This window comes from Camellia sinensis, chromosome 8, assembly GCF_055761805.1.
Source record: "Camellia sinensis isolate YWXY chromosome 8, ASM5576180v1, whole genome shotgun sequence".
NCBI classification, from domain to species: Eukaryota; Viridiplantae; Streptophyta; class Magnoliopsida; order Ericales; family Theaceae; genus Camellia; species Camellia sinensis.
The window spans coordinates 142,203,359-142,228,681 of record NC_138968.1 but is presented as its reverse complement, the minus strand read 5'-3'; the positions used below and the strand labels follow the sequence as shown (position 1 = coordinate 142,228,681).

Genomic DNA, 25,323 nt, shown 5'->3' with positions numbered 1-25,323 from the left:
TTCTTTTTTCACATCGTCTCCGCCATCTTCAACGTTCATGTTGGTTGCTTCTTCATTGCTCGGACCAACTTCGCAACCATGATAAGGTTCCGCCCGACTTTCATTCATCAAACGAATGTCATCTGCTTCATTTGGAATGCCATAATCATCACATTCCCTTTTAACTTCCGCTGTGGCCATACTGCACATGACATTAGTACAAACAATTACTTGATGACCGAAAAATGTTCACACAAACACAAACATGACATTTTCACACGGTTAGTTGTTTGTGCAAATACAAACACTCGCTTGAGAAAGAGAAAGGTTAGTTGCCAATGGAGGGTTTTCCGTTTGAGCGAAGCGTAGAGCGGTTGAAGTTAGGATGGGGATTTAGTTGAGGAAAAATAGCTGAAGTGAAGAGGCCAGAGAGACAGAGAGGGATACAGAGAGAGGGAGACAGCTCCAGACCTTATATCTAGTTGGAGAGAAGGGCTTCACTTCAGCAATCGAACCAACACAGCCTTGTAATTCCGTTGTTGTTGGAAATCGCCCGTTATACTGTTCCCTACAGAGCTTCGTCAATGGAACCAACCCAGCAGGGACTTCTCGCTGTTAATGGAAATCAAGGGTTACACTGACTCAACCTTACACAGAGAGAGATAGAGACGAAATACAGAGAGTGAGTGGGATGCAATCATGCAAATACAAATACAAGCATTAACCGGTTGCCCCGGTTTCAACTTTTTCACGATTAAATAATTCAATGGTCTTGATCAATTATTGTAATCTAACGGCTAACAATTGGGTTGCATATGGTGTGCAACCTTAAGGGGGTTGCACACTTAAACATGACCCATATTTATAACACATACATCATATAATATATATTTTAACAGATGATATTTTGTGTAAAAAAATGTAAAATATGTATATTAAAAAATAATAAATTATCCCATAATATTTTAGACATCATCAAAATCAAACTATATGATTAACACAACTCATTAGGGCCACGCACATGGGCTTTGCTCGAGATTTGGCCGATCCACCCCACTAGGTGCTATCAACTCATTGAGGCCATGCATATGGGTTTTGCTCGATCCAAGTGGAGGGGGCACTTTGCGTGAGTTCTCAAATTAATCAAGGTACACGTAAACTGACCTAGACATCCAATCATAAAAAAGTGACATAATTCAATAATATAGAAGTCAAAATTAAAAAATTGGCCTTGTTTGGTTTGGTTCTGAGAAAGAAATTTTGGAGAAATTTTTTTAAAATTTTGTTTGGTTTAGTCCTTTTGGAAATAATTTTCCAAAATCACTTTTTATCTCATACACATCACTCAATCATTTTTTCTCTCTTCTCTCTCCTTCGCAATCACTCTTTCTCTCACACATATCTACTAAACTACAACAAAATATCAAATCATTCCAAACTCTCATACTCCAAAACTATTTCCAAGATATATAACCAAATAAACTAAAAAAAATTCTAAACTCTTTTTTCAATTTTTTTTTAAAAAATTTATCTCTCAAAACCAAACCAAACAAGGCTAACCAAACAACTCTCGCATCATAACTAAAATAAGGCAAAATTAAAGGCACAAAAATCATAACAAAATGCGCATATGATACATATCTCTTATAGAATTTCCCCAATAAATATTATAAAAAACAAAGGTACATTTTCTCTAATTGCCTTAGCAACTGCACATTGAGATGTACTTGGGGAAAAAAAAAAAAAAAAGAAGCAAAAATGATTTGAATCATAACATTTTGGTTGTTCTTTTTCTTACAATATTGTCCATTATACATTTTAAATTTTTATAACTAGTATAATTTTCATGTTATGCACAATTTTACATAATAAATTATACATTTATTTTAAAAATATAAGTTTTCTTATAGTTACAATAAAATTATTTACAGTCAAATAAACTTAACTATTTTCATGAGAATTACAAGTAAATTTTTTTTGTTGTCGTATTATTAATGGTGAACCCTAAATATTAAATAATAAAAACATATGTTATAACATAATTGATAAATATAAAAAGTAAAATATAAGGTAAATACAAAAATTATCTTACGTAAAATATAAATAATTTCATCCTTAGAGTTTCATAATGATAGTTTGTCTTATTTCACTTCTCCCAATCTATAACAAATCATCAATTATTTTTTATCCTTTGACATTTTTTGTGAATCTCAATAAATTTTTTGGCTCCATTTGGTTTGATTTTGAAATTAATTTTGAAAAGAATTTTCAAAATTTGAAATTTTTTTTGGTTGTATATTTTGAAAATAGTTTTGTAGTTGAAATTTCATAATTTGGGATGATTTGTAATTTTTTTATAATTGAGAAAAAAAGTAATTGATTGATGTGTAAGACGTGAGAGAATGAAAGAGGAGAGAGAAAAAGTGATTGATTGATGTATAGAATGTGAGAGAAAGAGATAACATATAGAAAAATTGATTGAAAACAGTTTTGAAAAAATTGTAAACCAAATGAATTTTGGGTTTTGAGCTTTAAAAAATTGATTTGAAACTAAAATTTTATTTTGAACTTTTCATTTAAAAATTTTAAAATTTCAAATGAGATGTAACTTAAATATAAATAAAATTCTATTTTAGGCTTTCCATTTAAAAGATTTCAAATTTTCAAATGAGATATGGATTAGATGAGCCAATAGTTATATGTCACATATATATTTTTAATTATATATTCTTAAAAATAAAAAAAATAAAAGAATTAGATTAATACTTTAAACCACTTAGAGTTTCTTAGATAAAATATTATTTTGCAATAATCCATTCACTTGCAACTATGTAAAGAAATAAAATAGTATTGAAAAAATAAAATAAAAATATGATTGTATTAAAATATGTTGTTTTGTAAAACTTCTTTTTGAGGTTATGTTTACTCTATATTTATTTTTGAATTTTGGGTAAGAGAGAGAATAGATGGGACAGAGAATAAGAAGAAAATTGATTTTTTTTCTTCTTCCTAATATGGGATAATTATTATTTGCAAAAAAGATGGTATAATTATGGCAACATTTTTATTTTGGAAAAGGGTGGTAGAAAATAGTCATTATTTTTTAATAATTAATATGCTAAGTTAGCAAATATTTTTTATAAATATTTAAAAAATAACAAAAATTAAAATTTTTTGGGTGAAGCTTTAAAAATTCTAAAGCTTTTATCATTAAAATGTCACTTTGTTGTAATTTAGCACCAAAGTTATGCACGGGAACTAAATTTTTTTTTTAAAAAAATACTTAATAATGTAATATTAATATTTGTCAATTTGTATATAATCTATGATAGATTTAATAATATCGTTTATATTTAAAAACTAGTTAACTGTCTAAAAGACGAATAAGTAAAAATATATATTCATAAAAAATTATAAAATACGTTAATTCCTACAAATTAAGTTTGAAACTTCTTTGATGTAAGAACATGAAAAACAATAAAATATAAAAATTGGTTGAAAGCAAAAAAGAAAAAGAAATGTAAGACAGAGTAAATAAAGAAATGATATAAAATATTATTTAAAGAATGCACTTATATGAGACATACAAAATTAAACATAAACTAACCTTTAATAGTCTTTGAAGAAGAGATTAAGAATAATGAGTTGCATAAACTTGACCTTCACAAGGTGAGGAGGTTGAGAATGGCGTGAAAGAAAGATGTATGGCGGCTAGGGTTTTCAAATGAAATCTCATATTTTTTAGGTATTAATATTTCAGTGAGAGGTATTTGTGGTTTATTATAATAAATTGGGGGTGCGATTTTTAGATGAAAACTTAACTTATTTTATCTCTACCTCTACCTCATCATTTTATTCATCTCTTAGGGTTTTTATTCTATTTTATTTTGCTTGAGCTCCAAACAAAATTCACATGGGTGCTAGGCCATGCCATGTTTCTTTTTTTTTCTTTCCCTCTAAGAAAATGTTATTTTCCTTCCCTCCAATCAAGTTTTCTTTGCCTTTAGGTAAATTTTTCTTTCCCTCCAAGTTTACTTGGAGGTTACTCTTTATTTTGCCTACAAATTTGAGTTCACCCTTTCAACTTCTTTTTATTCTTCTTCTTCTTCTTCTTGGTCCATTTGTCTCTCTCTCTCTCTCTCTCTCTCTCTCTCTCTCTTTATGATCAAAATTTTGAATTTAGTTTGGGAATATTTATAGTGAGAGTTAGTAATTTTATCAAAGAGGAGAGTTGTAGATTTACCAAACCTTACATGCTTTATGCCTTAGAATTTTAATCTATTATTTTTGGAGATCTATGGTGAAACATCAAATGGTTAAGTGTTGGTAATAGAGGAGATTGTTTAGAGATAATTCAGATGGTATACAATTTTAAATCTCTTTGCAAAGAGTTTCATTTTAATTATATTCAATTTGTACTCCTTTTGATTATTTTGGTCATCTGATAAATTCTGTAGAATCATTTTTGTTGATACGTTTGATTATTATATTCATTTGTTAAATTTTGTGAAGTTATGCTGTGTAATTAGTATTGATTTGTCTGTCTAAATGACATGAAAGTGCTCCGTACATAGATCGAGTGGACCTTGCCAGTAGCTTGAACTAATATGGTCAGATAAGCGGTTGTACTTGGATGAGGTGGGTGAGGTCTCGAATCAGTTGTGCCACGTCATAAATTGTTAGATCCCTATTAATTTATTCTCTATTTAAGCATTGTTATTCTTATGATATTGTATACTTCTTGAGTTAATTTATTTTTTGGGTGTGGAGCAATTTAGTGGCAAGTGAAGTTGAAGCATTTAAAGAATTATTGAATTAGATATTTGGGACCCATTACTATATATTATTTTTGGAGATTTGTATAAATTATATTTTAGAGACAACTGTGTTATTATTTTTGGAGACTGATTTGTATATTTGAGGTTATTAATTATCTGGAATTGTAATTTGAGGTTTATTTAGTTTATTAATGACTCAGAAGTTAGGGTGTAATATTTCGAGTGAAAAAGATAATAAGTTGGAGAGAGAGAGGGGAAGAAAATTGAAATTTTGTTTATTATAAAATAATTATTATTTGCGAGGAGGATGTCATAATCATAGCAATATTTTTGTTTTAGGAAAGAATAGGTATAACAACTTAATAATTAATTTTATGTAATTAATATGATGTATTAGCTAATAGATTTTTTAAAAATACTTTTAAAATAACAAAACTTAAGAATTTTAGGATGAAATCTATTGAAGTGTCACTTTGCCATAATATATATAGATATAGTGTAATGCCCCAAAATAAATATGACAACTCATCTCATTGGCGGAAATAGAATTGAAACAACATACTTTCATTTCATCAGAGTTAATATACAAAAGGTAACACATGTGATATCATTCATAAATGCCCTAACCTGAATCTACAACATGTGTTACTAATAATCAAAAGAAGAAAGTTGAACAAATATTTAAATGTCCTAACGGCTTACATCTTTCTAAGTCATTCCTTGGTTACAACAAAATGAGTCTAGCTCAATACAGTTAAAACCCTTGGCTATACAAAAATTTAAGTACAAAAATAATAAAATTGAGCCTTCAGCTCCACAGTCCTCCCAAGCTAAGTCCTTGGTTGAGGCATATCATCAGCACCTGAAAATGGTTTTCCCAAATAGGGTGAGCCAAAACCCAGTAGAAATAATTTAGCACAATATATGAATCTTAACGAAGAAATAAGTAGGATGTGCATAAACAATGTTCATAATGAAATCATTCATATTGTTCCCAAATCATAATATGCCAAATTCCATATCTCGAGCCATTTTATCTTAATTCGTTTCATGACAATTCCTTTTCCCTCAATCCATGAATTAAATCTATTGTTAACCAGACAACCCAATTGAGGTTACAGCTTAGTGGTTCTCTAACCAATATAATCATTTCATAAACACTTCAAACTTGCCATTTTATGAAAATTTCGTCTGTGGAAATTGGCCCCCATGTACACATACGGTTTTCGAGACTTTCACTCTGGACGAACATGCCAACTTAATTTAATGGAGTCCATCTATTTTCTCTTCCCAAATATGAAATGCATCCACTTTCTCCTCCCAAACATCATACATATACAATGTATTAAAAACACGATCACATTCAGTGACAAACGATAAGAGATTAGTTTTAATTCACTTAATCCTCATGCAATTTCTACAACAATCAAAGCTATCCTTCACCGATAGCCCAAAACAGGTATTTCTAAACAGATATTCAATATTCAAGACAGATAAATTATCCAAATTTTCATAGGTGAAAGATAACACTATCCAACTCCCCAATTTATATAAACATCTATCCAATTTCACATTCTTGATACCAATTTCATTAGCTTATACAAAATAGCAATTTGAACCGTTTTAGGGCAAAACTCCCTTTTATTCCAAAATCCACCCTGGATATCAAAATCACCAAATTTACCACAACACAACCTCACATTTACTCCCATAACCATTTTTAACGTATACATTTTAAAACCCCTCTTTTGATTTTAAACCAAAACCCTAGGTTTGTTCAAAATCACCTCAAGTTCCAATGTTTTTTATACATTAACGAATAGCCACGTTAAAAACCATATGAGGGTGTAGAAAAAATCCTTACCACAAGTTTAGAAGCCGAGAGAGAGAATTGAGACACTTCAAACACGCCAAAATCCAATTTATTTGGATAAGAAATAAAGCCCTTGAGATACTTTATCTTTTTATCAAAGAGAGTAGGGTGTAAAAACCACTAAATCAAGGTGAAAAAGTAGAGAGAGAGTGAGTTTTAGAGAGAGAGAGAGTCTCAACTTTAGGGTTTGGAGAGAAATAGATGAAAAAGTGATATAAAATGACCTTTGTACGAACTAATATACGCACAGTCCGCTTAAGCGCAAGAAGTGACGCTTGAGTGTAGAATACACACATCTAGTAGTTTTGCAGACAGAAGAACACCGCTCGAATGCAAGAATGGCTGCTCGAGCGCACACCCACTCGAGCGTAGGAAATGCCGCTCGAGTGTAAAATACACTCTCCTAGCAGTTTTGCAGACCTGCAAAAGTACTGAGTGTTTGCAAAGCCCGCTCGAGCGTAAGAAGTGCCGCTCAAGTGGAGGAACAAAAATCTGGGCGATAAATGTTTGGAAACTAAGCAACCATCTTATCCCAAACGCAACCACAATAAACCAACAGCCAAATTTAAGGAGATCCAAGGAAATAAAGATATATACACAACATTGAACTAAGAAACCCGAGTCTAAGATGCAAAAAGGGTCGGGTTAAAATCGGAATCACTATAACCTCCCCCCTTAAAGAATTTCGCCCTCGAAATTTCAAATTGAGTTTCAAAAACCAAGTTTTAACCAATTACCACAATGATTATAAAGTAACTTCCAATACCATGACCCATTCACCGGTCTTTCAATCCCACCAGAATGATAAACGAATTCTCATCACTGAATACACAATTCACATTTCCAAACATATACAATGTTTATAATTAACTCGTATTTCTAAAACATAAACAACATATTCAATGTTTGCATACTTCATTAACATAACAAAATCTCAATACATGATTAAGCATTAACAAATAAGCCTGGGTACTTCTCACGAACTTCCAATTCACGTTCCCAAGTTGCTTCCTCAACCCCGTGATGTTTCCACAATACTTTAACTAAGGAAATTGTCTTGTCTCGCAAGACTTGGTCTTGAGTATCAAAGACTCTCACCCGTCTCTCCTCATACGAGACATCCTTATCTGCCTCTAAGTCGGTCCAATCCAACACATGTGATGGATCCAGCACATACTTCCGAAGTATGCTAATATAAAACACATCATGAACCAAAAAAGTTGTGGCGACAAGGCCAAATGATAAGCTACCTCTCAAATCCGCCCAAGGATCTCAAAAGGTCCAATGAATCGAGGGAACAACCTTCCACTCTTTCCAAACCTCATCAAACCTCTCCTAGGTGTAACAACCCTCGTAACTGTTTACCGATTAATTACCGATTACTGCTAAACTGAGACTGATTATGATTGGTAATCGAACTGATTGAAATACTGAACTGACTGACTAAAATCTGGAACTAAATTGATTAAGTATATCTGTTCAATTGTATGTCTATCTGTTGACTGTTTGATTATCTGTTCATGCCTTTGTGTTTAAATTGCGAATTGAAGGCCTTATCGGCGGCCGAATATGAAATTGATTGATGATTTGTGATCCTTAGAATTAATATGATTTTATGGCATATTTAGTTAAAATGTGATTTGGTATGATTAAATTAGGTTAATTATTGATAAATTGCACAACTTAGACTTAATTACAACCTTGCCCTATTAGTGGACCACTAACTAAACATTTTGAGGCTTGGTTTATTTTATCTTGGCATCATTTTGTCCATCTCATTTGAGACCCTTAGCCGACCAAGAGAGCAGAGAGGGAGAGGGTGAGAGAAATTGGGTTCTATCTTGAGTTTTGCTTGGTAATTGAAGTAAATTGAAGAGTTCTTTGCAAAATTGAGCTTGTACATCTTGAACTACAAGACCTAAGGTAGATTCATTGCCTCTTGTGTATGTTTTGAATTGATTCTTGCATGGTTTTGAGCAAGTTGAAGTCTAGAGCCAAGTTATGGCTCTTAATTGTTGAATTATAGCTTAATTCATGCATGCATGCCTATACTATTGAATTTTGAGTTGATTCCATGGAAAATTGCCACATGCATGCTCATGGTTATGTTAAGTCAATGTTTTCATCTTGTTTTTGTAAGAGTTAGCTCATTTGAGCTTGTATTTAAAGCATTGAAATGATTTAAATACATGCATGTTTGCATGTTCTTCATATTCATGAAAATTGGTTTGAATTGGATTTATTTGAAACACCATTGGGCTTTGATTTTACAAATTGAGCTTTGAATCATGTTAAAGTATGAGTTTTGGGATATTTTCTGGAAAATTGGCCCAAGAGGATCGAAATTTATGGTTTAAAACTTGGTTTTGAGCTTGAGGTTCAAATCTGGAATTTTCAGAATTTGGACTCACGCTCGAGCGGGGTGACTGGCGCTCGAGCGTGGAAATCGTGCTCCCAGCATTTTGTTCTATTTTGAAGTCCGCTCGAGCGGAATAATTGACGCTCGAGCGTCATGTTGTGTCTTATGCTCGAGCGGGTGTCGAGCGCCCAATCGAGCGTGATTTTTACCTATCCAGCACTTTTGACTGTTTTGCAGAACGCTCGAGCGGGTAATTCTATGCTCGAGCGGAAACCTTTGTCTGCATGTCCGCTCGAGCGGAGTAACCTACGCTCGAGCGTGACCCTTGTTTTCTGAAAATTCTGAAAATACTTTTAAAGTGCATCTTTGCATCCTCATCTCATCCTAGGCATTATTAGGCCTAGTTTAAGGCATCTTAATGAGGATATAGATGTAGAACCACACCGAGGCAAATTAGGGATTACGTTGTTATCTTTCCCAACGGTGTAGCTTAGTGTGTGTTCAATCTGCAACTGTATAGGGTTGGCGACTGGGGACGCGCTCTAGCTTTACTGTAGCCCAGAACTCTGTGAGTAACAACTGTGTAAAGATATGTTCAAAATGATTATCTTCTGAACAATTGAACTGTACTGCTTTCTGAACTGATACTGTTAATTGAATGAATGTATGTTCTATATTCTGAACTGTATTGTGACATCCTTAGCAACTACTGTTTAATGTTACTGTTACAGAGATCTCTGTCGGTTCCCTTGTTGGAACAACTACTATTTACTGATTGATGGCCATCATTTACTGTTCGGTCTTTTAAGACCTAATGTTTACTGTACTGTTATGCTAATGGATATACCACATATGACTGAATGATTGATATACTGAATTAACAAACTGTTTTCATTACTGTAAGGACATTTATTCTTAACCCCTTTACGCATTGTGTTATTCACTGGGCTTTAGCTCACTGCTCATATATATATATAGGTGTACAGGCACCAGACCGTGGTTAGAAGGGTCGGGGTAAGCTCTAGTTTTGTCAAGCCAACCACTGTGCCTCACTGCGAGGTTCCGAGCCTGTCGAGTTATGGCTTAGGGGTGTTTTAGTTCCCCCTTCTGTCTTTGTAACTGTTTTGTTTACTGTACGGTACTGTTTAATAGGGATTAGGTCCCTGAACTGAACGATTGTATATATGTACATACTGTTTTGTTTGACTGTATATATTTGAATGAAAAGTCTTTTTGCATACAGACGGTCACAGCTCATTGGACATTGTTTATTTACTGTATTGGCTTCCGCCAGCCCCTGTACTCTGTATTACTGTATTACTGTTAAACAGGCCTTCGGTAATCTTGGATTACTGGCCGGTTACGGTGCTAAACCCATAGGGGCGGGTTTGGGTCGTGACACTAGGTGATATCTTTAAGAAGACATGATCTCACATCTCAAAAAACAAAGGTCTCCTCTTACGGTCGGCATAACTTTTCTGGCGACTTTGAGCCGTAACCAACCTCTTACGGATAAGCATAACTTTCACCGTCGTTTCTCGGACTAACTCTGGACCCAACATTGGTGTATTACCTACCTCGACCCAACATAGAGGGGATCTACACGCTTGGCCATACAAGGCCTCAAATGGTGCCATACCAATACTCGACTGGAAGTTGTTATTGTAGGCAAACTCTACTAAGGGTAAGTGCCTCTCTCACGACCCTTAAAGTCGAGAACACAACCCCGAAGCATATCCTCAAGGATCTGAATCGTACCCTCGGACTGCCCGTCAGTCTGAAGATAATACACAGTGCTAAAAGTCAATCTCATGTCCAAGGAACTCTGCAGGCTCTGCTACAACCGAGCCATGAAATGCGGATCTCTATCTGAAATGATCGTCGTAGGGACCCCGCAACCTCACTATGTCCTTAGTATAAAGGTTAACAAGATGATCTACCGAGTCACTTACACGCATAGGAATAAACTGCGCCAACTTGGTCAACCGGTCAACTACTACCCAAATTGCATCACTACTCCATTGAGTCCTCGGAAAGCCCACAACAAAATCCATCATGACATGTTCTCACTTCCACTCAGCTATAGGCAAGGGTTGCAATAGACCCGTTGGCCTCTGATGCTCGGCCTTCACTTGTTGACAAGTAAGGTATCTCGATACAAACACAACTACATCTTTTGTCATACCTCTCCACCAACTGGTGACTAAGATCATGATACATCTTTGTGCCTCCTAGATGCACCGCAAGGTGTGAATGGTGAAACTCTCGGAGTACTTCTTCTCGGCAAGACTCCGACACAAACAAACGGTCATGGTATCTCACACTCTGGTTGGGATACACGTTCAAGCTCCTCTCTACCTTCCTACTGGAGATCTTCTCCCAGGGGGATTCCATTTCAAGGTCACCCCTCTATGCTTCTACCACTCGGTTCACAAGTGTAGGTTGTGCAACTATTGAAAACAAGGTTGCAGACTCAACGGACTCACCAAGATGCAAGTCAAACTCCCCAATAGCACCCAATATCTCCCATTTTCGGATGGCAACACTAGCCACACTACCAATGGATTTCCTACTCAACGCATCGGCTACAACATCCTTCCCCGAATGATAATGTAACTCAAAATCATAATCTTCTATAAACTCCATCCATCTCCTCTGCCTTAAATTCAAGTCTTTCTGTGTAAATAGATATTTTAGACTCTTATGATCAGAAAACACTTTAAACTTCTCACCATACAGATAATGTCTCCAAATCTTCAAGGCAAAGATTATCGCCGCTAACTTTAAGTCATGAGTAGGGTAGTTCATCTCATGTGTTTTTAACTGCCGTAAGCCATAAGCTACTACCTTTCCCTCTTGCATCAATACACAACACAAACCTTCTTATGAGGCATCACAATACACCGAATAGCCCAAACCCCTCTCTAGAATAATCAATACTAGAGTAGTGGTAAGTCTAACCTTAAGCTCTTAGAATGATTTCTCACAAGTCTCATCCCATACAAACTTAACTCACTTCCTCGTCAGTCTAGTTAACGGTGAGGCTAATCTAGAGAAATCATTCACAAACCGAAAGTAATACCCAGCCAACCCCAAGAAATTATGGATCTCAAAAGCGTTCTTATGTTGTTTCCAATCTTGCATTATCTCTATCTTGGATGAATTTACAGTCACCCTTTCCCTGGATACCACATGGCCTAAGTTAACTTCCCTCAATCAAAATTCACATTTCTCAAACTTAGCATACAGCTTATGGGCTCTAAGTAGCTCAAGTACTACCAGCAAGTGCTCCTCCTCAGAGGGTGAGTAAATCAAGATATCATCTACAAAGACGACCACAAAACGGTCTAGGAACTCACAAGAGATCCGGTTCATCAATTCCATAAACACAACTGGTGCGTTGTTTAGCACAAAGGACATCACTAGAAACTCATAATGGCCATACCGTGTACGGAATGCCGTCTTCAGGATATCCTCCTCCCTTATTCTCAACTGGTGATAACCCAATCTCAGGTCTATCTTAGAGAAGCAATAAGACCCTTTCAACTGATCAAATAAATCATCTATACGAGGCGTTGGGTACTTGTTCTTAACAGTTACCTGGTTCAACTTTCGGTGATATATACAAAGTCGCAACGCACCATCTTTCTTTTAGCAAAAAGAGCCGGCGCTCCCCAATGTGAAGTACTAGGGTGAACGAAACTCTTATCTAACAATTCTTGGAGTTGAATCTTCAACTTACTCAACTCGGCAGGGACAAATCTATACAGTGCCATAGAAATCGGTGCGTGCCAGACACTAAGTCAATAGAGAACTCAATCTCTCGGTGAGGTGGTAAATTGGTAAGATCCTTCTGAAAAATATCCGAGTATTCACAAACTACCCTTGTTAACTGAACTCGGACTTCATTATACTCAGTACTCAAGAAGTTGGCAAGAAGGTAACTAAGTTCACTCCGCCCATGCAGATCATACACCGGTGATAAAACTTTATCAACCCGATCCCCCAAGGAATAAAAACAATCATTGCTCAAGGTACATACAGTAACCCTCTAACGGTAGCAAACTACGACAGCCTGATATGATGACAACCAGTCTGTATCCAAAATAACGTCAAAACTAGACATGTCAATCAACACAAATGCAAAAGAAAGTCGACGACCGACAACCTCTATGTCACAACCTCGACATCCCTGCTTCAAAATCATCTCACCACCAATAGGTGACTCTACACAGAAAGCAGATGCTAACTAAGCCAACTCTAACCCCAAAATCGATGCAAATATAGACGAAATAAATGAATGAGATGCACCTGTATCAATCAACACATTATCAACTGAATTGTAAAATAAGAAGGTACCTCTCACTACTGAAGAAGCTGGTAAAAGATCTGGCGCGATAACAACATATATATGCCCAGTACGTCTCTACTCAACCTGCTCACCCCTCAGAACATAAGCTTGATGCACTGATTGAGCTGAAGAGGCTCTCTGATTAGCCCTCGAGGCCTGTGTTGATTGTGTTGGCTGGTGGCTTTGTGTCTGCCTCGAACCAGACGCACCATATGTGCTGCCCAACTGAGGGCAAAACCTCTTCATGTGCCTCGCTTGCCCACACTGATAACAAGTGAGCGGCTGGCCTCTCCCCTGACTTTGGCCCTGAGAATGAGCTGAAGACGGTGCAGAACGTTGCCTCATGGTCTCTGCAGGCAAGTTGGAGACTTATGACCCAACTGGCCACACTTGCAACAAGTAACATCTCCTTGACCACCTCTCCTAAAACTCTAACTCGGTACTGGAAAATTGGACTTCGACTGAGCTCCTTAGGACGATTATGGGTTAGAACCCCCCTGCTTCTTACTGTTCTCCTGAATATCCTGGCTCCTCTTAGAGCCCCTCATGCTCTCATTCTCTATTTGCATTACAATCTCCAAATGAGCTGGCGCCTCCATAAGGCGTCCACAATCTCTAATCATCGATCTGGTCACTTTGAACATGAGCCCGGTCCTTAACCTCTTCTTGAACTTTAAACAATGGAGCTCCTCTATCGCCATGAGTTCCGGTGTAAACCTAGACAGACTAGTGAATGTGGCCTCAAACTCTGCCACAAGAGTGTTGAACTACACAAGCTTGGAGAACTAATCCCTCAACTTCTCCCGAACAGTAGGAGGCAAAAACTTATCTTGGAAGGCACTGACAAAAGCCTTCCAAGTCACCCCAATGCGCCCATGCGCATACTTCCATCACTGACCGCATCTCCATTCAGCTGGAAGGATGCCAAGGTCATTCTCAATTGGTCGTCCTCGATGCCAAGCATCTCGAACGTCTTCACTATTTGCACTAGCCACTCATCTGCCTTCAGTGACTCATTGGGATCACCCACAAACTCATCCGGATTTGACCGGAAAAACTTTCGCTTCAAAAAAGACGGCCTGGACTTGATTCTCAACCCTAAGAATGTCCATAGACTCCTGCAATACTCCGACCATTTCGCAGGCTAAAGCGCTCATGGCCTACTAACCTACTGGTTCGGCCACATTGGCCTGACCAACCCCTTCTTCTTGCTCCGGAATATCATCCAGTAAAGGCATTTCATGCCTCTTAGGCCTACTACACTTACCACCACCACGTCTATGTCATGACATTCTAATGAAGGTAACAAAAGAGATTAGCACATTTACAGATGTGTCGAAGCTAATTCACTCACATCTTAAGGCGATGGACAACAATAATTCACTCCATATAAGCACATAGTCACATAAACACATACGAATTTGACTTCCAGAAACCCGTAGACCTAATCAATATCTCAATAACTAAATCTCATACCCATATAATCATGTAATAATGTTATCATGTAAGCATATCATACATACTAATGTCTCTATCAAGCGAGACAACTCCATTGTGGTAATAACCACTTTTCACGTACCCAAAGTATTCAAACTTGGTACGCTCTGATACTAAGTTGTAACACCCCAAAATAAATATGACAACTCATCTCATTGGCATAAATAGAATTGAAACAACATACTTTCATTTCATCAAAGTTAATATACAAAAGGTAACACATGTGATATCATTCATAAATGTCCTATCCGGAATCTACAACATGTGTTACTAATAATCAAAAGAAGAAAGTTGAACAAATATTTAAATGCCCTAACGGTTTATATCTTTCCAAGTCATTCCTTGGTTACAACAAAATGAGTGTAGCTCAATACAGTTAAAGTCCTTGGCTATACAAAAATTAAGTACAAAATTAATAAAATTGAGCCTTTAGCTCCATAGTCCTCCTAAGCTAAGTCCTTGGTTGAGACATATCATCAGCACCTGAAAATGGTTTTCCCAAATAGGGTGAGCCAAAGCCCAGTAGAAACAATCTAGCATAATATATGAATCTTAATGAAGATATAAGTAGGATGTGCATAAACAATGTTCATGATGAAATCATTCATATTGTTACCATATCATAATATGCCAAGTTCCATATCTCAAGCCATTTTATCTTAATTCATTTGATGACAATTCCTTTTCCTTCAATCCATGAATTAAATCCTTTGTTAACCAGGCAACCCAACTGAGGTTACAGCTCAGTGGTTCTCTAATCAATATAATCATTTCATAAACACTTCAAACTTGCAATTTTATGAAAATTTCGTCCACGGGAATCGGTACCCATGTACATATACGATTTTTTGGACTTTCACCCTGGATGCACAGGCTAACTTAATTTAATGGAGTTCATCTCATTTTTTCTCCCAAACATGGAGTACAATTCTTTTCTCATCCTAAACATTATGCATATACAATGTATTGAAAACACGGTCATATTCAATGACAAACGATAAGAGATTAGTTTCAATTCGCCTAATCCTCATGCAATTTTTACAACAATCATAGATATCCTTCACTGATAGCCCAAAATAGGTATTTCTAAATAGATATTCAATCTTCAAGACAGATAAATTATCCAAATTTCCATAGGTGAGAGATAACACTAACCAACTCTCCCATTTATATAAACATCTATCCAATTTCACATTCTCAACACCAATTTCATTAGTTTATACAAAATAACAATTTGAACCGTTTTAGGGAAAAACTCTATTTTATTCCAAAATCCACCCCGGATATCAAAATCACCAAATTTACCACAATACAACCTCACATTTACTCCCATAACCATTTTTAACATATACACTTAAAAACCCCTCTTTTGATTTTAAACCAAAACCCTAGGTTTGTTCAAAATCATCTCAAGTTCCATTGTTTCTTACACATCAACGAATAACCAAGTTAAAAATCATATGAGGGTGTAGAAAAAATTCCTACCTCAAGTTTAGAAGCCGAGAGAGAGAATGGAGACACTTCAAACACGCCGAAATCTAATTCTATTCGGATAAGAATAAAACTCTTGAGATGCTCTATCTTTTTATCAAAGAGAATAGGGTGTAGAAACCACTAAATCAAGATGAAAAAGAAGAGAGAGAGAGTCTCAATTTTAGGGTTGAAGAGAAGTAGATCTGAGAAAGTGATATAAAATGACCTTTTTACGAACTGATATATGCATAGTCCGTTCGAGCGCAAGAAGTGATGCTCGAGCACATAATACACACATCAAGTAGTTTTGCAGATAGAAGAATATTGTTCGAGCGTAAGAATGGCAGCTCGAACGCACACCCACTTGAGCGTAGAAAACGTCACTCGAGCGTAGAATACACTCTCCTAGTAGTTTTGCAGACCTACAAAAGTACTGAGAGTTTGCAAAGCCTGCTTGAGTGTAAGAAGTGCCACTCAAGCGGAGGAGCAAAAATCTGGACGACAAATGTTTGGAAACTAAGCAACCAACATGTTCCAAACGCAGCGCAACAACCCAACAGCCAAATTTAAGGAGATACAAGGGAAGTAAGATATATACACAATATAGAACCAAGAAACCTGAGTTCAAGATGCAAAAAGGGTCTGGTTAAAACCGGAATTGCTATATATAGATTATATATTTAAAAAAATAATAAAAAAAACTTTAAAAAATCAAAAAAACAAGGTTTTTACTTCTTCTTTTTTTTTCCAAATGTTTTAAAATTTAAAAGTCTAAAATTTTTGGAAAATTAAAAAACAAAAATCACTAAAAACAGAAAAAAAAAAAAAAAAAAAAAAAAACCAAAACAAAAAAGTTACTAAAAATGACAATTTTAAAAAAAATACATGATTTCTATTAATAGGTACCACAATTTAAGCTGCTATACTATTGGATATTTCTATAAATAAAGCATTAAAGTGTACATAACATAATTTAAAAAAGAAATCTTTACGACATGTGCAATTTAAAATTTTAAAAAATACATTTTTAAAAAAGCGTGTTTGCATTGAAGGTAATAGAAAGTCTTTTAAATTAAAACTTTGTCATCATTTCCATAATTATTGATCCTTTTATTTGCAGTAAGTGATTGTAATCCCATAACTATTGTTATATTATTGAAATTCATCTGAAAATTTTAAATATTAATTTAATTTAATTAAATTAGATTTTAGACTAATTGTAAGGTGCCACGTGTATTTTATAATTTATAAAATTCAAAAAAAATGAAAAAATTAGAGCGAGACTTCAAATTTTAAAGAGACCACAACATTTTTACTTGTATTATATAATTCATATTTCATATTAATTAAAGGATTAACATGCTGGTGAAAGGTGATCTAATTTGGAATTGAGGAACACATAATTGTAGAGTAAATGAAAAAGTTTTCAAATTTTAACCTTTAAAATTATATATATGCCCTATAATTTTTTGTCACTCCTCTAAAAAAAACTCGGACCACCATAACTAGAGCATTGACATAAATTCATTATTTATTTTATTCGCAAATGAACTTATGAAAACATTGTATCTTATTATGCGCTTTTTATTGACATTCCTTATTTTTTATTTCCATTTCATATGGCTTGAATTTTATAAATTTAAATATTAAGATGGTTTTATTATAGGGTTAATTGGTGATAAATCTAACATAAGAAGGGTATAAGACATTAAATCTAAGAGATATTTGATGAGAGGTCTTGTGTAATTGTTTGGTTTAATTGGTGATAAACCATTGTTTCTAATTTTACCATTTGACTTTTTTTTTTTTTCCTATTTGTTTGACTTTTCGTTGACTATTTGTTAAAATTATTTTTATCTGTTAAATTTTTTTATCTGTCTAATTTCTTTATTTCTGTTCAAATTTTGTATCCGTTAAAATTCCTATCTGTTGAATTTTTTTTATTTGTTGAAAAACAACAAATCGTCACCGAAGAAAAAAAAACGATTATAATATTGAAATGATAATATTCATCATACCAATTGGTTCACTGAACCATGAGATCATCTACAACATCCATGAGTTTTGATGATCTCCATGTAATCATATGACAAATATTCATCTTGAAACCTGTGTTTCATATCATCAGATCACTACAACTCTGCTATTTTTTATTGAAAACTTATATGAACCACGAATTTTCAACAACAACAACAACACAAACACACACACACAAAATCAAAACTCAGATCTCGCCGACGCCGTGGAATGCTTCTAGTGCCAAGCTCGGCCTGACGGTGTCGGTCTGCGAGGCTTGCGTGAGCGGCTGTGACGGAGTGAAGGAGAGTAAAGCCCTGGAGGAAAGCGAAGGAGGTAATGATGCATACTTAGACTATTGGACAATGAAAATTTAATTTTAAACTTTTAATCTGAACCCCCTTTATTATAATGTGCAATTTTTAAATAAATTTACTAAATTAAACTTTATATTTTAAACCGACCTAACTTAATATTTTATCTTAGTATCTGTTCCACATCACACAACTTATTCAACCACTTCTTAAACCTCATAATTGTATGTAACTTCATAAGGAAAAAAGTTTGTACAAATCATGTGGTGATTAATGAAACGTGGTACTCCAATAAAAGCTACCTATTGTGGTTTCTCTTTCTGGGAATAAAGCTACAATAATTCAATTCTTTTTTGTAGACAAAAAGTTTTTAAGTAGCAAAGCTGAACCATCTAACCCAGTTGTCCTATAAAAAAAAGGGTGTCGCGTCTAATAATTAATTCTTTAATCAAACTTATACTCTTGTATGGAGAAATAATAGTATATCCATATATATATATATATAAGCAAAAAAGCTAACATAAGGGATCACCTTGCTTAGTTATCATGAGCCTCCTTACTTTTAAGGTAGGATTTTATATACAAACCAAGACTTGTGTGCTATTGTCTATTAGGAGCTACATGACTATATTGAGATCAAATTACATAAAAATTTGATCATATTGGATCATAATAGCGGATAAATTTAAGATCACCATATTCAATTTGATTTAGGTTACTTTGGAATGATGGATCCAAATTGATGTTTTTACTAGAACAATTTTTATGATGGAAAAAAGTAATAATGTAGTATGTGTCTAATATTGGAAAAATACTATTATATATTTCAAAACAGCTTAATATTATATGAATTTTCATTTTCAACCATTCAATTTTATGAAATATTAATTTTACTTGCATTAAATCATAAATAGTCAAATATCACCTTAGTTATTGTCAAATTTACCACAATGAGGTCATGATCAACAACCCGTAATAATAGCTCAGTTGGTTGAGGGTAAGGGACCAAGAACCTACCAGTATGCTCCTCTCTAGATCTCCGGTTCGAATTTCACCTAGCTGACTACTGGAGGGCCACTGCATCATTGCCTGGTCAATCGGCTCATGGCCCCAAAATTAGTCGAGGTGCGACACTTATTGGAGGGCCACTGCATCATTGTCTGGTCGATCGGCTCATGGCCCCAAAATTAATCGAGGTGCGACACTCTGAAAGGGTATTGATCTGGACACTCGGTTATAAAAAAAAAAAAAAAAAAAAATGAGGTCATGATCAACACCATGATATAATCAAATACCATAATAAATCATATTAATTTCATAGTTTTGAAAAAATTACAAAAAAAAAAGTTTGACCATTGTAACAAAAAAAAAATAAAATTTATTAATTTATATTTAAAATTTTTGATTTATTTTCAATTTAAACTATCTATTTATTTTTTATAAGTAAAATTGGCAAAAATTTATTTTTGTTTATTGTCAAACCTTTTTTGTTAATAATAATAAGAAAGAAAAAAAACGCTCATGACCAGATAGATGAGGCGGAGCACATGGATACTTAAGTCTATTATTAATTATAAATGATACATTAATTACAGTCTCAATAATACCAAGGCAAGTTGAAGCTTTGAAAGGCATCAATGGGTTGAAATTATTCAAAGATTTCACACACTAATGATGCAGGGGGAATACAATGATTTGCGTGTAATGACAACGACTTGCCCCTCCTTTTTACTACAAATAAAATAAAAGGTTGTCACATGATCCAAAACTAGTGATGTAAAAATAAAAAACAATTTCAATTATGTTATGTTATCACTGTACATAGAAATGTATGTTTCTCATTATATAATAATAATTTAATTTAAGCAAGAAAAGCCTATGAAATTTGAATTTCCATTAACAATGGGTAAGCTCAAAACTCAGAGCCAGAAAATAATAATGAAAGAGCAAGCGTACAAAGTAGTTTATTCTAAATTCTAAACTTCTATAGGTCTGTCTCTCTCTCAAAAACCATCTACTCTGTTTCTTTCTCTCTCTCTGCAAGTCTCTCTCTCTCTCTCTCTCTCTCTCTCTTCTTTTATTCTGTCTTCTGTGTGTTTTACAGCTCTCAGATGCTCTCTTCCAGAAACCCAGATCGGTTCAGTTCAAGATCCTGTTATTGTATTTCTCAAAGGTACTCTCTCTCTCTCTCTCTCTCTCTCTCTCTCAAACACCCATTTCTTAGTCGACTCTGTAAGCGGTTCTTCTTGTCTGCATGTGTATGTGTTGGTGTTTCTTGAACTGGGTTGATGGTATTTTTAGGAAATATTAATTCTTTTCGCACCATTTTTTGTTTTGTTTTTTTGTTTTTCTGTTTTCAATGATAGTTCATTGATTTTTTGTCTGTTGTATTGAATGTGAGGATTCAAGATCAATCTTGAATCTTATTGGAGTAAAGCTTCTTTCTAAGTAAAATTTAAACAAAGGGTCAGGGTTTAGGGCATATATATATTGATTTGGTGATTGAAAGGTAATTTGTTGATGTTTAAAGTTTCTTGCTCTTGTCAATTCAGTTGGAATTGATGGTTATTTTTCTTTCTTACTTATCTTATCTTTATCTGAGAATCTTTTATATTTTACTTGTGAATTCTGAATTAATTGTTGATTCACTGTCACACAGAAGCTGTGATGCGGCTAGTTTGATCATTGTTTTCTGTCTCTAAATTATCAGCAAGTTTTCTTTGGACAGACTCTGTATTTCTAGGAATAGCAGACATTACATGCGCCAGAAAACAAAATGATAGTGTGATCCATGAATGCATAATTAACAAACAAGAAAAATTTTCATCAGATTTTGTCAGAAGCATAATTTCAATTTTAAGTTCTGTTTTTTTCCTTTATTTTTTTGGGTTGGGATGGAATAAAAATTGGAACGGTACGCCAAAATATTGTTTGGGTGGGGTCTTTGTCAAGATGTTTCACCAGGCAGACCTTTCAATGAATTGGAAATCAAGATTTGCTCATATTTTTTTTTTGGGTTCATCTATTTTGGTTACTAGGAGAAAAGTAGACAAGGTTGTAGAAGCCCAATAAATACCAACCTATGCTTCCTATCTTCCTGCACCGATTCATTATTAGATGCTTGTTCTTTTCAGGGATTACTTGGTTTTATATTGCTGAAGAATCTAATGGAGGACAAGCAATTGGATTTTAATCAACCAATTCTATCTGTGAGGCGATTCTCGTCAACAGCGAGTTCAGAGAAAGATGTGAAAAGGAAAACTGATAAATCTCTTCCCAGTCTGCCGCCCCTTCCTACTTACAAATCAGAATTGAAATCTGGTCCAGTGAGGAACCCCGGGACTGTTCCTTTTCTGTGGGAAAAGTCTCCGGGAAGACCAAAGGATGAAAGTAAATCAAAAACTCAAGCTCTTGAACGGCCTCCAAAGCTTCCGCCCGGTAGGATTACAAAAATTAAACAGCAAGCTCCTGACAAAGGTTCTGAAGATTTGAGCTCGCAAAATGTTTCATCTGTAGAAGAAAATATAGCGAAATTCGAGAGCTCAAAAGACACAACCGAAGAGGAGAGTTCTGATGATTCGGGGGATGGCGACGAAGCATATCTAGATGCACTTGACACACTTTCAAGGACTGAATCATTCTTCTTAAACTGTAGTTTAAGTGGCTTGAGTGGATTAGATGGTCCAGAGGTGAAACCATCTGGAACCTTTTCAACGGATGTGCAAACTCGGGATTTCATGATGGGTCGGTTTTTGCCAGCTGCTAAGGCAATGGCTTGTGAAACACCTCAATATGCTTCCTGGAAGCCACCAGTGGCTCAAGAGCAACCGAGCCAGTTGAGGAAGGTAATAAGTGCGGATCAGAGACCACCAGTGTATCGTTCAAGGCCTAATATTTTACCAAATTATGCTGAATATAACAGAGAAGAAGAAGAAAGTGATGATGAAGGTGATGATGACTACAATGAACCTGGAAATTTATCAACCAGAGTTTGTGGGCTATTACCTAGGTTTTGCCTTTTGAATCCAGTTCCGGGTATCAGTGTGCGAACGCATCGGACACCCATGTCTACTCTCAGCAGAACACATGCTAAATCTTCATCTCGTGGCCAAGAAATGAAGAATGAGGTATATAAGTTCTGTTGTCTATTATCCATTCATCAATTCATCTCTTGTTTTCACCACCTTGTACCAAAAAGTTTTGTTGATCAGTTGACTTTCTAATTCTTACAGCGTATGAGGGTTGTGACACATGAGCAAAGATCAATTGTTGAACCGCAAAAACCTGAGCTGCGTGAACATAAGAATGAAGTGAGCAATAAGTACAACCAAGTTCCTCACCAAAGTAGTTCTCAGAAATTGGAAGGATCGTTTCTCTACAGGCATTTGCAGGGTACTATTGTATCACCCCAGCAGAACGAATTACCTCAATCCAACTTTTCTGCAGAAAAAAGATTTCTTGATATCTCCAAAGAAGCAGAAATTGATGAAAACAATAAAAGGGAAATAGGCTCAGCGAGTCCTGTGGTTGAGAAAACCCTGTATGTAGATTCTGTACACAAGGTGGTATCTCTGAAATTGAACTCATTTTCTTCTGATTGGAAGGGGCTACCCAAGTCGATGTATAATGATTTGGAAATTGCCCAAAAAGTTGGGGGATTGGAAGGAACTCCCTTAGTAGATCCTTCACTCAAAGTCATTGAGAAGTCAAATATTATGGATGAGAAAGTTACATTGCAACCTAAAAGTTTGAACCATGTTGATTCCAGTCTACTATATTTTTCTGGCAAATCAGATCAGGAAGTGGGGAAGAAGATGCGAAAGGGTTTTCGAAAGGATCAAGATCTTTGTCAGGAGTCGATTACATTTACAAATTTAAAATCGGCCAGCAATGTATACCGGGATTTTGAAGATCAGCCGCGACAGCTTACAAAAGTGGACAATGTAGAAGAAAATAATCAAGAAATCAACTCACAATTTCCTCTCCCCCCACCTCTACCAAAATCCCCATCTGAGTCTTGGCTTTGGCGTACTTTGCCTTCCATGTCCTCAAAGAACTCTTCTTCACGTTCACACCTTGGTACCATAATGAATTCTAGACACCAGGCTTCCAAGATGGCATCTGTTGATCCCAAGTGGGAAACAATTGTTAAAACCAAAAAGGTGCAACACCTGCATGTGCGGTTCTCTGAGGTAAACTAATTCTCTTGCTTCATTTCTCTCTCATGTTTACTATATGGTGAACCCCATTTGATGGGACTTAAGGCTTGGTTTGGTTTACTATATGGTGAAAACTGAGATGTACTCACAATTTTTCCTTTTCTTTCAGGAACGATTACCACCTGTATCAGAAACTTAGTTACAAACTCGAGCTGCTCTTTTATCTTGCATTTGCGTTGGCTAGCAAATCCATTGTTTCAATGGGTTCAAAAGGTAATAGTACTGTATATTTTTACTTGCATATATTTACTCTTGAGATCAAATTCTATTTGTTCACTTCTGTCAGAGCGGGTTGGCAATTGTAATTTGTGATGCCCAATTGCCCTGTAACCAAAAGCACATATCTTTTCTATAAAGGCTGTTTATTCATTGAACTTCAAGTTTGTTGATTTCATGTGCTGATGGATCTGTAAAGGGAGTTATTATACACTCTATTTTGTGATAAATTAGCAAGATGTTCGTTTTGGCCATGTACATGTTCTCTGAATTATGCTTTGATTTAGTCAATGACTTGTTAATTTATTTTTCTGAATTGGTGCTTGGAATTATGTGAGGTAGAAGTTTCATTTAAATAGCCATTTTAATTTGGTCACCAGACACAGGTTTTATTGAGCCAGCTGCTTCAAATGCTACCTGTTTCACATATTATTTTTTGTTATTATCGGTCTAGGAAATTATTAGTTGTTCATTGTTGGTTGATAGATAATGAATATAGTGAAGGCATTCATTCTTGGGTACGAGACATGAATGTAGATCCGTCTAACAACTGCTTCCCTAGTTGAGTTAGCTCCTCAAGCCACAACTTAATAGGATTAGTTCACGGTGTTCCCTTCTTTCTGTTTGCTATTTCAATGGATGTCATTATCTTGATGAACCCATGATCGATTGGAAGAGAAAGATAATCAAATCAAAGGGAACAAAAAACCATTTCCCCTCATCTACAAATTTGGTGGCCAACAAGCAATTGGTCAAGGTAGTTTAGCCAAACAAAGAGAACAAAGAGAATGAAAGTGATGATGCATTGAACCACAAATTGGAGGAAGAATAGGCTATAGAAATAAGCACACACTCACATTGTGGAAGTCATGCCATTGTACACAAGCTATATGATTTGTTTTTCACACACATTGCCTCATGGAAAGATGTGAAAAATTGCAATTGGCCACTTGGAAGTTGTTTAAAAGCATAATATACCCCTTGAAGGATCAATTAATTTAGGTGGGACATTGCTAAAATTGAATTAACTTTAGTGGGGGATTTGCTCTAATTGATTTTGTAATATAAATTTGATTCAAACATATAATTATCAATATTCGATCATTTTGATTTTTTGCATGAATATTTTATTCAATGAGTCATAAAAAGTGAACAGTTCAAATTACCAAAATCGATCTTGAAATGGGTCTATTAAATTCAAACACTCTCTTAAGTTGTGAGGTGATTAGAGAGAAGCCAAACCCAATT

At 35.1% G+C, this 25,323-nt stretch overlaps 1 protein-coding gene across 2 annotated transcripts; it reads left to right on the top strand.

Moving 5' to 3' along the window:
• Window positions 1-20,410: 20,410 nt before the first annotated feature.
• LOC114303053 (arginine N-methyltransferase, putative (DUF688)) lies at window positions 20,411-24,329 on the top strand. 2 transcript variants are annotated; one of them, XM_028248198.2, is made up of 5 exons: window positions 20,411-20,630; window positions 20,745-20,813; window positions 21,775-22,767; window positions 22,873-23,832; window positions 23,969-24,329. In XM_028248198.2, exons 3-5 carry the CDS (start codon window positions 21,808-21,810, stop codon window positions 23,996-23,998), a joined length of 1,950 nt encoding a protein of 649 aa, XP_028103999.2. In that variant the 5' UTR covers window positions 20,411-20,630; window positions 20,745-20,813; window positions 21,775-21,807; the 3' UTR covers window positions 23,999-24,329. The 2 variants fall into 2 exon arrangements, with proteins under 2 accessions (XP_028103999.2, XP_028103998.2); XM_028248197.2 differs by lacking the exon at window positions 20,411-20,630 and having other exon boundaries at window positions 20,679-20,813.
• The last annotated feature ends 994 nt before the right edge of the window (window positions 24,330-25,323 follow it).